The sequence below is a fragment of the Pongo abelii genome, chromosome 10, assembly GCF_028885655.2.
Source record: "Pongo abelii isolate AG06213 chromosome 10, NHGRI_mPonAbe1-v2.0_pri, whole genome shotgun sequence".
NCBI lineage: Eukaryota > Metazoa > Chordata > Mammalia > Primates > Hominidae > Pongo > Pongo abelii.
The window spans coordinates 46,843,912-46,860,190 of NC_071995.2; the positions used below are offsets into that span (position 1 = coordinate 46,843,912).

The 16,279-nt window shown below is 51.1% G+C and overlaps 1 protein-coding gene across 1 annotated transcript; it reads right to left on the reverse strand.

The window, feature by feature from the left end:
• Positions 1–9,332: 9,332 nt before the first annotated feature.
• Positions 9,333–14,686, reverse strand: DHH (desert hedgehog signaling molecule). The gene is made up of 3 exons (XM_002823183.6): positions 14,047–14,686; positions 10,954–11,215; positions 9,333–10,322 (listed from the first exon to the last, which is right to left on the reverse strand). The coding sequence occupies exons 1-3, from the start codon at positions 14,347–14,349 to the stop codon at positions 9,697–9,699; spliced, it is 1,191 nt and encodes a 396-aa protein (XP_002823229.1). The 5' UTR covers positions 14,350–14,686; the 3' UTR covers positions 9,333–9,696.
• Between the last annotated feature and the right edge of the window lie 1,593 nt (positions 14,687–16,279).

A 16,279-nucleotide genomic window follows, 5' to 3' on the forward strand; every position in this document is an offset into this window, starting at 1 on the left:
GAGAAGAAGTACCCAGTTCAAAGGACTTCTGTTTGGACATCATATGGTTTGAAATCAGACAACTGTGTTCTTAGGTTTTGCAGTCCCAAGGAGAGATGTTAAGACACAGTTTAGGTTTCTGAGAGAAGCAAAGCCAGGGCTGGTGGTATCACCTTCAATTCTGTTCCGTTCCTATCCTATCCTATCCTGCTCCAATTTCTCTACACTGCTCCCACCATCTGCTCCCACAACACACTCCGTGTGGGAGTGGCAGCATTTCCTTCTTGTGATTGAAACTAGAGCAAGGACATTCAAATGCTCAACCGAGGACCAATCTACACAGGGATAAGGGCCATCTAAAAAGTCCTATCCGACCAAGTGTGGTAGCTCACACCTGTAATCCCAACACTATGGGATGCTGAGGCAGGTGGATCACCTGAGGTCAGGAGTTTGAGACCAACCTGACCAACATGGTGAAACCCCGTCTCTACTAAAAATACAAAATCAGCCGGGTGTGATGGCACACACCTGTAATCCCAGCTACTTGGGAGGCTGAGGCAGGAGAATTGCTTGAACCCAGGAGGCAGAGGTTGCAGTGAGCCGAGATCATGCCATTGCACTCCAGCCTGGACAACAAGGGCAAAAAAACTCCATCGAAAAAAATAATAATAAATAAATAAGTAGATAAATAAATAAATAAGGTCTATCCAATTGCCAGTTTCCCCAAGTAGCTGGGATTATAGGTGCTCGCCAACACACCTAGCTAATTTTTGTATTTTTTCAGTAGAGACAGGGTTTCACCATGTTGGCCAGGCTGGTCTCAAACTCCCGACCTCCGTGACACGTCTGCCTCAGCTTCCCAAAGTGTTGGGATTACAGGAGTGAGCCACCGCACCCAGCCGTGTTTTTTTGTCTTTCGTTGTTGTTGTTGTTTTGTTTGTTTGTTTGTTTTGAGACAGAGTTTTGCTCTTGTTGCTCAGGCTGGAGTGCAATGGCAAGATCTCAGCTCACTGCAAACTTCGCCTCTGGGTTCAAGCAATTCTCCTGCCTCAGCCTCCCGAATACCTGGGATTACAGGCATGCGCCACCGCACCCGGCGAATTTTGTACTTTTAGTAGAGAGGGGGTTTCTCCATGTTGGTCAGGCTGGTCTTGAACTTCCTACCTCAGGTGATCCGCCCACCTCAGCCTCCCAAAGTGCTGGGATTACAGGCATGAGCCACCGTGCCCGGCCTCAGTTTCCCTTTTAAAATGCAAGTTTGATTATTCCTCTCAGCAGGATTATTCCTTTGCTTCCAATATTACAATTGCTTTTCATCTTTAGGACAATATTCAAAATCCTTATAGCAGGCTGGGTGCACTAGATCACACCTGTAATCCCAGTGCTTTGGGAGGCCAAGGTGGGAGGATTGCTTGAGTCCAATAATTCAAGACCAGCTTAGGCTGGTCTTTTGTAGAGACCCCATCTCTATAAAAAGAAAAACAAAGTTAGTTCATGCCTGTAGTCCTAGCTACAAGTTACTCAGCAGGCTGAGGCAGGAGGATGGCTTGAGCTCAGGCATTCCAGGCTTCAGTGAGCTATGGTGGCACCACTGCACTCCAGCCTGGGAAATACAAGACCCAGATCACATCTCCCTCTAGCTACATTGAACTTGCTGATGCTCCTTTGATGCGCCTCAGATTCATCTTACTCTTGCTCCCCAAATCCAGCCTTTTGCACATGCTGTTCCCTCTTGCACAACTCACACTCATCTTTCAGGTCTCAATCTAAATGTCACTTGTTCAGGTCTCAGTCTAAATGTCACTAAATGTCTCAGTCTAAATGTCACTAAGAGCCATGGGGAGAAGGGATTGTGTCCCTTCCTGCCTCTATTGTCCTATCTCCATCACACAGCACAATAATAGACACATAGTAGGCACTCATGAAATCTTAATGAACTGAAAATAACCTCCTCTCAGGGAGATGCTTATTTGTATACATCCACCAAGTCACATAAAGAGACAACAACAATGACAATGTGCTAATTGGCCACAAAATTCCTTTCAGGGAAACAGACCCTGACCACCTTCTTTCCCATGATAGCTGCCTCAGTCTTCCAACCAAAGAGGAAAGCTCCCTCCAATATTACACAGACCACAAAAGCACAGTCAAAAATAAACATGTGCAAGGCCTGGTGGCTCACGCCTGTAACCCCAACACTTTGGGAGGCCAAGGTGGGAGGATCACTTGAGCTCAAGAGTTTGAGACCAGCCTGGGCAACATAAGAAGACCCCCATCCCTTTTTTTTTTTTTTTTTGAGATGGAGTTTCGCTCTTGTTACCCAGGTTGGAGTGCAATGGCACCATCTCGGCTCACAGCAACCTCCGCCTCCCGGGTTCAGGTGATTCTCCTGCCTCAGCTTCCTGAGTAGCCGGGATTACAGGCATGCACCACCATGCCTGGCTAATTTTGTATCTTTAGTAGAGACAGGGTTTCTCCATGTTGGTCAGGCTAGTCTGGAACTCCCAGCTTCAGGTGATCCGCCGGCCTTGACCTCCCAAAGTGCTGGGGTTACAGGCGTGAGCCACCATGCCTATGCTTTTTTAAAAAAAAAATAGAATAAAATAAAATAAACATGTAGGCCAGGTGCAGTGGCTCATGCCTGTAATCCCAGAACTTTGGCGGGCCAAAGTGGGAGAATCACTTGAGGCCAGGAGTCTGAGACCAACCATAAACAACATAGTGAGACCCTGTCTCTACAAAAAATACAAAAATTAGCCAGGTGTGGTGGCATGCACCTATAGTCCTAGCTACTCAGAAGGCTGAGGTGGGAGGATCATTTGAGAACAGGAGGTCAAGGCTGCAGTGATCCATGACTGCGCCCCTGAACTCTAGCCTGGGCAACATAGTGAGACTCTTTCTCAACAAATAAATAGCTGGGCGCAGTGGCTCACATCTGTAATCCCAGCACTTTGGGAGTCTTAAGCAGGGGGATTGCTTGAGCCCAGGAATTCCAGACCAGCCTGGACAACATAGTGAGACATCTCCACCAAAAAATCAAAAAATAAGGCGGGAGGATCTCTTGAGCCTGAGAGGTTGAGGCTGCAATGAGCCATGATCATGCCACAGCACTCCCACCTGGGTGATGGGAATGAGACCCTGTCCCAAAATAAATAAATAAATAATATTTTCTTTTTTTTTTTTTTTTTAAAAAAAAGGCCCAGCAAGGTGGCTCATACCTGTAATTCCAGCACTTTGGGAGGCTGAGGTGGGCGCATTACTTGAGGTCAGGAGTTCAAGACCAGCCTGGCCAACATGGTGAAATGCAGTCTGTACTGGCCGGACGCGGTGGCTCATGCCTGTAATCCCAGCACTTTGGGAGGCCAAGTCGGGTGGATCACGAGGTCAGGAGATCCAGACCATCCTGGCTAACATGGTGAAACCCTGTCTCTACTGAAAATACAAACAATTAGCCAGGCGTGGTGGCGGGCCCCTGTAGTCCCAGCTACTAGGGAGGCTGAGGCAGGAGAATGGCGTGAACCTGGGAGGCGGAACTTGCAGTGAGCGGAGATCACGCCACTGCACTCCAGCCTGGGCGACAGAGCGAGACTCCGTCTCAAAAAAATAAAAAAGAAATGCAGTCTGTACTAAAAATACAGAAAAAAATTAGCAGGGTGTGGTGGTGGCAGCCTGTAATCCCATCTACTTAAGAGGCTGAGGCAGGAGAATCACTTGAACCCAGAAGGCTGAGGTTGCAGTGAGCCTAGACCTTGCCACTGCACTCCAGCCTGGGTGATAGAGTGAGACTCCATCTGAAAAATAAATTAATAATTAATTAAATTAAATAACCATGTGAAGTTTCTAGGTCAGAAATACTCATTTTTCAGCCGGGTGCAGTGGCTCATGCCTGTAATCCCAGCACTTTGGGAGGCTGAGGTGGGCGGATCACGTGAGGTCAAGAGTTAGAGACCAGCCTGGCCAACATGGTGAAACCCCATCTCTACTAAAAGTACAAAAATTAGCTGGGCTTGGTGGCAGATGCCTGTAATCCCAGTTACTTGGGAGGCTGAGGTAGGAGAATCGCTTGAACCTGGGAGGCGGAGGTTACAGTGAGCTGAGATTGTGCCATCACACTCCAGCCTGGGTAACAAGAACGAAACTCCATCTGAAAAAAAAAAGAAAGAAAGAAAGAAAGAAATGCTCATTTTTCAAAGACAGCTGATTACTTTCACTAAGTAGAGACCCTGTCTCAGCACTGGTCTTTTTCTACCTCAAATATTTCTGGAAGCTTGAACTAGTTTGCTAGAGCTAACATAACAAAATACCACAGACTGGGTGGCTTAAATAACAGAAATTTATTTTCTCACAGTTCTGGAGGCTAGAAGTCCAAGATCAAGGTTCTAGCTGATGTGCTTTCTGGATAGGGCTCTCTTCCTGTCTTGTAGACAGCCACCTTCTCTCTATGTCCTCACATAGCCTTTCCTCAGTGCATGTGCTAGAGCGAGTACTCGAGCACTCTGATGTCTCTTCTCGTAAGGGCACTAACCCTGTAGGATCAGGGCCCTACTCTTATGACCTCATTTAACCTTAATTACTTCCTTAGAGTCCCCTTCTCCAAATACAGACACAGTAGGGGTTAAGGCTTCAATATATGAATTTGAGCTGGGGGGAGGAGACACAAACATTCAGCCATAACAAAGTTCAATCTTCCCTCTCCTTCTCTAGTCCAAAAAGAGCTAAGGGTCTTCTTATGCTTTCTGTGTTGGCGTACCAGCCTGCCATAGATTCCTGCCAGAAACCTGTTATCAATATATGTATTTCCTTAACTGGATGGCTAGAGAGCTTTAGTTAGGGAGCCAATGAAAATGAGAGAGAAATAACTGTCAGAAAGCTGGGAGGACTTTATAGTGACTCAGTGAAGGAAATGAGAAAAAGTGAAAAACAGCTTAAGGTCCAACAAGGTGGGGCCCCATTCATCAAGGTGGTCTTATTTCTTTTTTAAAAAATTATTTATTTATTTGTTTATTTATTTGGAGCTCTTGCTCTGTCACCCAGGCTGTAGTGCAGTGGTGTGATCATAGCTCACTGCAACCTTGAACTCCTGGGCTCATGCGATCCTCCCATCTCAGCCCCCCAAATAGCTTGGACTACAGGCATGCACCACCACACCTGGCTAATTTTTTAAATTATTTTTTTGCAAAGACAGGGTCTCACTATGTTGTCCAGCCTGATTTTTTTCTTTTTCTTTTTCTTTTTTTTTTGAGACGGAGTCTCACTCCGTTACCCAGTCTGGAGTACAGTGGCACAATCTCAGCTCACTGAAACCCCTGCCTCCCAGGTTCAAGTGATTCTCCTGCCTCAGCCTCCCGTGTAGCTGGGATTACAGGCTCCCGTCACCATGCCTGGCTAATTTTGTATTTTTAGTAGAGACAGGGTTTCACCATGTTGGCCAGGCTGGTCTTGAACTCCTGACCTCAAGTGATCCTCCCACTTTGGCCTCCCCAAAGTGCTGGCATGCACCTGCCCAAGTCTTATTTCTTGTTACTCCTGTTTGATTTTGCCACTTACTGGCTGTGGTAACTTAGCCACCTGATTTAAGCCTCTCTTTGTCTCAATTTCCTCTTCTGCAACACCATCTCAGATGGTGATTGTGAGGATTAAATGAAAATGCAGGTAAAGGCCGGGTGTGGTGGCTCACGCCTGTAATCCCAGTACTTTGGGAGGCCAAGGCGGGTGGATCACCTGAGGTCAGGAGTTTGAGACCAGCCTGGCCAACACAGCGAAACCCCGTCTCTACTAAAATACAAAAAATTAGCCGGACATGGTGGCGGGCGCCTGTAATCCCAGCTACTCAGGAGGCTGAGGCAGGAAAATCACTTGAACCCGGAAGGCAGAGGTTGCAGTGAGCCGAGATCATGCCACTACACTCCAGCCTGGGCAACAAGAACGAAACTCCGTCTCAAAAAAAGAAAAAAAGAAAGAAAGAAAAGAAAATGCAGGTAAAATATCAGAGCAGGGCCTGGCATATCTTAAATTCTCAGTAACCATTAGCTACATATTGTTACACTTCCAGTCTTCTGCTCTAAATAAGTTGCACAGCTTCATCTCAGATTCCGAGTCCTTGCTCATGATGTTCCTTCTGCCTGGAATGCCCTTTCCAGTCTCCTCCGCCTACACATGCTTCGACATCCTAGTCAGGCCCTCCTTTCTCCACAAGGCCTTCTCTGTACTAATATGGCATTTACCACCGGTTCAGCTCATCCAAATTAAGTAACAATGTTAAATATTTTCTGTGTTTATGTATACTTCTCCAGGGAAGAAGCTGTTTCTTAACCTTTTGTGTTTTTCTGTGGGGAATACAGGGCTACACTGCAGATGTTCAGTAAATCCTGCTTGAAGAAAGGAAAGAAGGAATAAAAGACTGGATTCTGGGCAGATAAACAGGTCACCTGAAACTTTTAGGCAGTGGTTCTCAACTCTGATTTCTCAATATGCAGAGAGGTATTGCCAGGGTGATCACAAAATGCTTCATAAATTCTCAAAACAAGATTACTTTTAATTATACTTCTTCAGAAAAGTAGTTTCAGGCACTACCTGGAACTCCATTATGCTTTCACCTCCTTGACTACTGAGCTCAATAGTCACAAAGGTGAGGGACAGAAGAGTCAACTTCTATATGTAAGGAAGTCTGGACTACTACAGAAATGCTGCTAGTATACCTCCAGCTTCTGAAAGTGCTGTGACACAACCCCAGAAAGTTTGCACGACTGATGCTTTTAGTGGAGTGGTGAGGAAAGAAGCGATTGGAAGGCAGCAAAGTCAGTGAGAAGTGGCCAAAGAATAGAAAACATTTACTGAGTGCCTATTCCACATCCGGCACAATCCTTGTCAACCATCCTGTCACGGAGGTATCATTATCCCCAGATCTAGCTGGCTTCTAAGCTAAATCATCATCGCCTATTTTGTTGATGGTGAAAGGTGCTGCAATTGGGAGGTGTTGCATGGCCAAGTGAATATGCCCACCTGCTGCACCGAGATGGTGCACATTGCTGCTTGAAGGCAAGTCATGGATTTTTTTTTTTTTTTTGAGAGCTAGGAGGGGCCTCAAAGGAATAAAGATAATAAAGGGAGGAAGTGAGGGTTGAGAGGTAAGCCTCAAGCCTAGAAAGTTACTTAAAGGATGTAGTTTAAGGGAAACCAGTGAGTTCTCCTTGTCCTGAAATATCTCCCTAGCTAACTTATTACAGTGCTAGGAATCATCACCATTATGATTTTATGGCTAAAGGTTAAAACTTTAAGATATATGTATTACTGCTGGGCACAGGGGCTCACACCTGTAATTCCAGCACTTTGTGGGGCAAAGGCAGGAGCCCAGGAGTTCAAGACCAGCCTGGGCAACGTAGCAAGACTCTGTCTCTACAGAAAATACAAACATTACCCAGGCATAGCGGCATGCACCTGTAGTCCCAGCTACTTGAGAGGCTGAGTTGGGATGATTGCTTGAGCCCAGGAGGTTGAAGCTACAGGGAACCAAGGTCGCACCACTGCACTCCAGCGTGGGCAACAGAGCGAGATCCTGTCTCTTTAAAAAATACATGTATATATATATGCATTACCTGATTACCTGGGAAGGGCAGTAAAACGAAGGAGCCCATCAACATAGGAAAACTAATTCATTTATCGGATTAGTCATCACCTGTGGTGACATGACAGGAAGGCACCAGATCTGATAAAAAGAGACAAGGGCAGGTTTAGAAAGTAGGAAAGGTCCACAGCTTGGGATGTGTTTCTGAGACCCGGAAAAACAAAGGTGGCAACAGAGCCTCAGTGTGGGTTGAGGACAGCGGTGGGTGGAAGGACACCAAAGGTAAACTTGGCCTGCTTCCAAATATTGCCTTTATCAAGCACTACCTGGAACCCTATTATGCTTTCACCTCCTTGACAATTGAACTCAAGGGTCATGAGGGTGAGGGACATGAGGCGGCAACTTTGATACATAAGGAAGTCTGCACTACCACAGGTAAACTAGTAGGGCATCTGCAGCTTCCAGGAACCACAGAGCTAAACTAGGCAGGAGTGATGTAAAAGTGCCATGGTTTGGAAGGACTTTCCCAAGGAGAAGCAGGTGGCCTCCTTGACAGCTCCTGATATGTGTGACTCAGCGCTGGCAGCTTAACAAGGCCCACCCATCATCTCTCCCTCCTGGGAGCGGGCTCCTTTGCGCAGGTCCAGTACACCCTTCCATGTCTGAGACCACTTTCGTTCCGTTTCAGAGAACCATATGCATAGGCCTAGAATTCTCTTGAAGGCCACCAGAGGGCGGTGTATAGCAGGGACCCTGTGCGGTGGTAGCGCACAGCGGCTACTGGCAAGGGCGAGCTCCGGGTGGTGCCAAAAACCCCTGACTATTTCCTCCTCCCCGCCTCACCTCCACCCAAGACACTTCCCTTCTGGAGCAGTCCAGCTTCCTCCAGAGCTTCCATTCCTAACTCAGGGGCACCTGCCTGCCTGGATTCCAGGTGTCTACTGCGTTGGAACCTAAAGGTTCCCAAAACACCCAGGCTAGGGAAGTAGAGCTGGTGATAATGGGAGAGGGAGGAGGAGGCGCTGAAGACCAAGCCAGTAGAAACAACAATCAGGGCCAGCGATCAGGAGGGGAGCTCAGGTTGTAATGCTGATATGCCCTTGTTTAGGGAATCTACTTCCCCCACATACACCCAGGCTGAACCCATTCTCTCTCTCTGAGCAGCCCTTCAGTAAGGAAATATTCCACCTCTTACCGTGCCCCCCTTCCTTTTTCAGGCCATGACTATGTGACGATTGCAAATTACTAGCCAGGTTTCCCATGGATCGTCAGTTGGCCCAGTGGCATATCAGAAAAAACATCCACCCCATCCAGGCCCTGCCACCAGGGTAGGATGGGGACCAGGACTACTGGCTAACAATAGGGGACTAGATGCTTTGAGTATCAGTACTCATAGGGGCCTGAGCCCCTGCTGGAGCCCCTATAAACAGAGAAGAGGTGTGCACAGTCTTTCCCACCCGGGACAACCCTGGCCCCTTCAGCCGCAGGAGCGAAATGCTGGTCCTTTCTGGGTGGGAGACGGAAACAGCAGCCTGGAAAAGGGTACGACTCTTGTGGGCTCTGTTGCTTATGGGTTGGGATGCCCCGTCTGAAGGGAGGAAGAGGGTCCCAAAGACCCTGCTGAGGAAGGAGGGGGAGCCGGAAGTAAGGTGTTAACTCAGGTTGGCCACCTTTCTCCCCCTCTCTGGGGGTGAATCACCCTCTGAATGGAAGTGTTTTCCAGTAAGCTCCTGAAAGCCTTCCCTTTATTAGCCCACCTTGTAGGAAAATGTCAGATGTCAGACTGGCTGGCTGTGTCAGACAGTGTTAATGCCATGCCCCAGCCCCTCACCTTGGCAAGCTGGGCAAGGGAATCATTATATTACAATTTATAAATAAGAAATAAAATAAAATTATCGGGTGGGGCTGAGGCACTGGGGGAGAGGCTAAATAGTCCTCTTTAAGGAGTGCGCACCATCAGCCCTACCTACCTAGGACCCGGGATCACCTCCTCTCAGTACGAGGTTGCCCCTAAGCCAGGCATAGCCCCATTTTCTCCCTCCCCCTCCCTCTCCCTCCCTTCCAGTCGGCATCGTCTGCTGCCCACACCCCCATATCTCAGCCAGCAGGCCCTCGTTTCCTCGGGCGCTTTGAGGTTTCTATGCCTGGGACGCTCAGCCCAGCAGCTCCTCCGCTAAGCGGTAGAGGAGCCGAGAGTACCAATGCATGCCAGTCGGCTGGACGGCCCCGCCGGGGAGCAGCGCGCCTAGCGCGTGCAGCAGTCGCAAGGGGGCAAAAGCGCGGTGCGCCCACTGGTGACTCTCCAGAACCGCGTAGCACGAGGCCAGGACATCGTTCACCAGCAGCGTCCCGTGCGCGGTGAGCGGCGCGAACACGCCCACGGCTTCCTCCCGCGCCACACGGGCCACGCGCGCTGGCCGAAGCGCGTCCCCGCCGGGCGCCAGCACCGAGTCCCCAGCGCGTAGCCGGCGCGCGAACACCGGTGCAAAGTCGCCCGGCGCGGGCGCCGGCCCTCGAGCGGCAAACACCAGGTGCCAGGGCGTGAGCAACAGTTTGCGTGGGGGCCACTCGGTCTCCACAGCCACAAATGAAGCCCGGCGCTGCAAGTCCCGGTCCAGGAAGAGCAGCACCGGCGTGGGCACCACCCGGCCTGACGCATCGGCCGCCAAAACCCAGTCTCCGCGGTGCAGTTCCCGCAGCCCCTTCCGCTCGCCGCTCCACAGGCGCACAGTTGCATTTCCCGGAAAGCAGCCGCCCGCCCGGACCGCCAGTGAGTTATCTGCAGGGAACAACCACAGGGAGGATTGAATCAAGACCAGCGGTTCCAGAATGATTCTCAAGGCCAGCGCAGATATCGCCAGTCATGGACAACACAATTTCCCATTAATCTGACTGGCCCCAACCTGGGCAAAAAAGGAAGGGTGGTTTTTCTTTCTTTTCTTTTCCTTTTTCTTCTCTTTTCTATGTATGTATGTATGTATGTATGTATGTATTTATTTTGAGATAGGATCTCGCTCTGTCGCCCAGTAGATGGAGTGCAGTGGTGTCATCTCGGCTCACTGCAACTTCTACCTCCCGGGTTCAAGCGATTCTCGTACCTCAGCCTCACGAGTAGCCGGGATTACAGGCATACACCACCACCCCCGACTAATTTTCGTATTTATAATAGAGACGGGATTTCACCATGTTGGCTAGGCTGATCTCGAACTCCTGACCTCAAGTGATCCGCCCGCCTTGGCCTCCCAAAGTGCTGGGATTAGAGGCGTGAGGCACCGCCTCGGCCTGGACGGGTGGTTTTCAACACTAAAGCCCGCTTGGTCTCCCCTAGGGTGGCAACAGGACTACTGCATACTCAGTTTCCCGGAGGGAGCCCCCTTTGGGCGGATTTTACCACCCTCCTCCTACTGTACCAGCTTTGACCGACACGTGGACGTGGTTGCGGGACTCGTAGTAGACCCAGTCGAAGCCAGCTTCCACTGCGAGGCGCGCCAGCAACCCATACTTGTTGCGGTCGCGGTCAGACGTAGTAATGTCCAAAGCACGGCCTTCGTAGTGGAGTGAATCCTGAGCGTGGTGGCCGTCCTCATCCCAGCCCTCAGTCACTCGTAGGCGCACTCCAGGCCACATGTTCATCACGGCAATGGCCAAAGCGTTCACCCGCTCCTTGCAACGCTGGCAGGGAATAAAGGAGTCAGTCTCCCCACCACCACCGTGGGGGCAAAAGGGACCTGGATAGGAGGGTTGATTCTTTGTTATTCCGGCCCCACTCCTCCCCCTCCCAGCTTTTGAGTGTCCTGGAGAAATGAGAATCTGAGTCGATGGTAGTCGCCAACCTGCACTCTGTTCCCAGGACGTCGCTGGAGAACTGTGGGGTCACCTCTGAGGTTGAGAGGGGGTGCCCATACCTAGCTCCTTCCCCATTTTTAATGCCCGTCCCTCACCCCTATTGGTTCAGGGTCAGGGGCTCAACCTGGGAGAAGGCCAGAGTTGGAGGGCGAATGGAAGCGTGGTCAGGCAGGGCCTGGTTGCTCCTGGGGAGCCCCGGTTTGAGCCTGGCCCCCGCCCCAGGCACCGGCTCCCCTCCCTCCGCCTGATTCATCTTTTGTTTCATTGCCTTCCCTGGCACCGGGCATCGCTTCCTTCCTTCCTTCCTCCTCCTCCTTTCAGCCCTTAGCATTAACCCCTTCGTGCTCTGGGTGCCCCCCACAGAGGTGCCCAAGATGAGCTGTGCGGGATCAAGGCTGCTGGAAAAAGGATTGGGGTGGCGGGGGTTGCGCGAAGTACAATAGCCATTCTCCGGGATGACTTAACCGAGCGAGAATCCTGAGCCCAGGCCGGGGACGCGCTGGGAGAAGCGGACTCAGCAGCTCCGGCCACAAAGGCGCTTTTCAGCCGCCCCGGCTCAGGGAGAGGAAAGGGCAGAAAGCCGCGCCCCCCATCCCTGCTCCGTCCGGCTAGGTCCCCTCCCCCCGCGCAGCCAGTCTTCCCAGTTCCAGCTAAGGCTCTGCCAGTCCGGAGAGCCGCTGTCTCTCCCATCTCTGCTCTAGATGCAGCCCAGAAGGGCGTGGGAGTAGCACCTGAGAATAACGGTCTCCTTGTGCGGATCTGGGGAGCCCCCTGCAGGGTGAGAGTGGGGAAGAGGAAAAGAAGCTGTGGCTGGAAGCCTGCACCTGGGGGAGTGAGACAGTTATCTTGGCCGCTCCAGCCTGGGAGCGGGAGACCTTGGCGCGCACCATAGCAGGGACACCGCGGGAGGAGGCGCAGAAGGACAGCTTCCTTTTTTTCTTTCCCCTCCGACCTCTCACCTCGGACTTGGTTTTCTCTTAACAGAAAGACACTTTTCCCCTCTCCTTCTCTAGTCGCCTCCACCCCGCAGAGTTGGGGATGGGTGGGGGGAAAACAGGAAAAGTGGTAGCTCCTTCCATCTTTGTCGTTTCGTCCCCTAAGGAGGCCCCGAGGCCCTGACCTGCGGGGGCAGCAGCCCAGTGCAGAGCCAACTCAATGGAGGCCTTTTGCAGCCAGGGTGTGGGAGATAAGTAAGACTGAGGGGGCTCCCAGGCCTGTCGGAGCCCCTCCTGAGCCTGTCCCTTGTTCTGCCCACTCTGCTGCAGGTGGCAACCAGAGGAAAGGGCCACAATGTTCCACGGCCAAGGAGAAAAGAAGGAATGCCCCTTTTCCCATCTCTAGGTAGGAGGAAGGCTTCAGGGAAGAAGCAAAAGGAATTATTTCTCCCCTGGACAGGTTTTCCTAACAAAGTAACCTGGAAAACTATGGCAATTAATCAGAGGATATCCGTACCCCTCCCTCTCCCCCCACCTCCCCACTCCATACACAATTAGGTGGTGTAATGGAAAGTATATAGGGCTTAGAATCAAGAGTCCTGAATTCTAGTCCCAGGCATGCCACTTTAAATTGTGAGAGCTTAAATTGCTTTTCCTCCTGGGGGAAGTCCAGCTCTCAGATGTAAAATGAGAGTGGCAGTGGGGGTGGGGAGGGTTGGAGGAATGTGATCTCCCAAGTTTTCTTTGAGTTCTAACATTCAAGATCACTGGCCAGGCTGGATGAAGTGGCTCACACCTGTAATCCAGCACTTTGGGAGGCCGAGGTGGGAGGATCCCTTGAGCTCAGGAGTTCAAGACTAGTCTAGGCAACATGGCAAGACTCCATCTCTACAAAAAATAAAAAATAAATCACTGGCCAGAGGTGGTCCTTCTCTTCCAAGGCATTGTCCACCTCACTCTAGGTGGTTCCAATGCTCAAAAATGGTAGTTGAATTTATCCTAATTATGTAATTCCAAGGAAAGCCCCTGAGATAGGCAGAGCTTGAAAGACTTAGGAGCCCTCTGATTCTCAGGTGGGTCCAACTGTTATTCTCACTGAGAATGACTTTTTAACCCCAAGATTATCCTTTAGACCCTAGGATAGCCCTAGAATAGACCCTAGAATAGATGTGTCCTGGTTCTAGGACACGTTTCCCATGCCAAAAGCAATGTCTGCCCAGCCCCTCCTCAGGTAGATGGTCTGGTGACCTGACCCTTGGCCACCCCTGTCCCAGCCCTTTTCAGTCTCTTCTTTTCGGCCCACAGAGCTTTTCTACAATCAGGTCAGGAGCCAGGCTTCTGTCTGCTGCCTAGCCAGCTCCTGGCCCCCAGCTCACCCCAGCCCTTCCTGCCTGGCTGGGTGGCTGACCCCCGGTCCACGCCTCAGCCATTTCCCGTCTCGCCTGCCGCCATCCTCCTTTCCCCGCCCTCGCTGCCTCTCCCAGCTTCACTCTCACTAGTCAGTCCCTCCTCCCCTCCCCATCCCAGACTATTCTAGTCGGGATCCCTCCTGACCACTCTGTCCAGCCAGCAAGGATTTTTTTCCCCCTGGGGCTGGTGACAAGGGAAATCTCTAAGACTAAAGTCTCTGTAGGTGAAGCTGGACTCACCCTCCTGGGCTGCCCATAGGAAAACGGAAGAGCTGGCAGTGCCCTGGCGCAGGTAGGGAGAGGCCCTCCTTACCTCGGTCATCAGGCGGTCGGCACCACTGTTCTCCTCATCCTTGAAGATGATGTCGGGGTTGTAGTTGGGCACGAGGTCCCGGAAGCGCTCGGAACCCCTTGCCACCCTCCCCTCTGCTGGCCCACTGGCGCCCAGGGTCCGCTCTGGCACGCCAGGCACAAATTGCTTGTAGAGTAGCGGTACGAGCTGCTTGCGCGCATAGCGGCGCCGGCCAACCGGCCCTCGGCCCGGCCCGCAGCTCTGGGCTGGCAGCGCCAGAAGTGCCAAGCAGCACAGGGGCAGTAGATTGGTCAGGAGAGCCATGGATACAGCGGACCTCGGCCAAAAGGGAGCGTTCTTGTCCTCACTAACTCTCCTGTCAGTTAGGCATCTCCACAGGCACCAGAGAGGGCAGCAGGCAGAGCTGCCCCCAGAGTGCCCTAGAGCTCTTGTGGCTCCTTGCACCTGGCTGCTGCTAGCTCTGCCCACGTGCCCCGGGAGCGGGCGGGGGGTGTCTAGGACCTGCTACTGACAAACCATCATAGCAGAGAAGGGGGTTCGTGGGTGAGTGCCAGCCCAGCCCGTCTCTGCTGCAGGACTCTGGTGCTGCCAGAACGCCCGGACTCCGGACTCCGCCTTAAGTGGCCCCTGGCCCCGCCCTCCGCCCTTCTCCCAAGACCATCCCACCCCCTCCCACCCGGGCGGGGGATCTAGCCGGTCACTGCTGGTCCATTTTGTGACTGAAGTGTGTCCCATCCTGGAAACCAGGCAGACACCTGCCTAGGAAATCCTTGTAGCTTTACAGTCCTTGGCTGCCTAAACATCCTTCTACCTCCAAGCCTAAACTTGGAACCAAACCACCCTCCTCTGATACTTGAATTGCAATTTTTACTCTCTCAAAGCCTACCCTGGCAGGCCATGCCCTCCGCTGTCATCCAGGAAGTATGGGTTCCAATTTCTGCCCAAGACCAGCCAAGCCCTTTGGGCATACAATCAGAGCCTCCCTTCTCTGTGGTCCTCCCCAGATCTCCCCGACTTCTATCTCTCCTCACACTCAGCATTAAGCAGGACTGGGAGGTGAGGATACCAGGGGCCCATTTCTCTACTAACTTTACAGTCTCCTTTGGAACTTCCCCAGAACCAGGAACAGAGCTTGGTACTTATTGTCTGGTTTAGGACTTCCAACATTTTCCCCCTTCTCTTCTTTGCCAGGCATCTAATAGCTGCTGCTTTTCGAATGAATAACTTGTCAGTTGGAAGCTGCTGAAGGGCAGTGGACACTCAAAAGTCTTTGTAAGAGGTGAGGATCACTTCCCTTAACCGTCCATCTAGGCACCTCTCCAGCTTTCTCCCTCTCTGGACTCCCGGGGCTCCATTTTCAGCCACTCAGATCTCATCTCAGAGGTACCACATCCAATTTCTTTTGTTTAGAAGTCACTTCTTCCAAGAAGCCTTCCTTAACACTGCCCACCTGTGTTCCCTCGAGAACCATTACTTAACTGCAGTGGTAGAACAGTATTAGAATTATCTGGCACCTTACTAGACAATCTTAAGCACACACATATTTATCATGTATCTCCAAGGTTAAGTGCCTACTCTACAGAACGGTGCTTTGCAAGTATTTGTGGAATCTACACTTTGTGTTTCATATTCACCCTCCCCTCACCCCACTCTATGGCTAGTACTCATAGCAACTTTGTGTACATTAGAAAAAGCCAGGCCAGGCACAATGGCTCACTCCTGTAATCCCAAAACTTTGGGAGGCTGAGGCAAGGACTGCTTGAGGCCATGAGTTGAAGACCAACCTGGTCAACATAGTGAGACCCATTTAAAAAAAAAACAAAATTAATTAGTGGGAGGTAGTGGTACATGCCTGTAGTCTTAGGTACTCAGGAGGCTGAGAAAGGAGGATCACTTGGGTGCAAGAGTTCAAGGTTGTAGAGTGAGCTAAGATCATGCCACTGCACTCTAACCTGGGTGACAGAGTGAAACCCCCCCCCCAAAAAAAAAAGATGGCTGGGTGTCGTGGCTCACCCCTGTAATTCCGTCATTTTGGGAGTCCAAGGCAGGTGGATCACTTGAGCTCAGGAGTTCAAAACCAACCCAGGCAACATGGCAAAACCTCATCTCTACTAAAAATACAAAAATTAGCCAGGCATGGTAGCATGTATCTGTTGTCCTAGCTATTCTGGAGCCTGAGCTGGAAGAATGGCTTGAGCCCAGAATGCGGAGGTTGCAGTGAGCTGAGATTGCA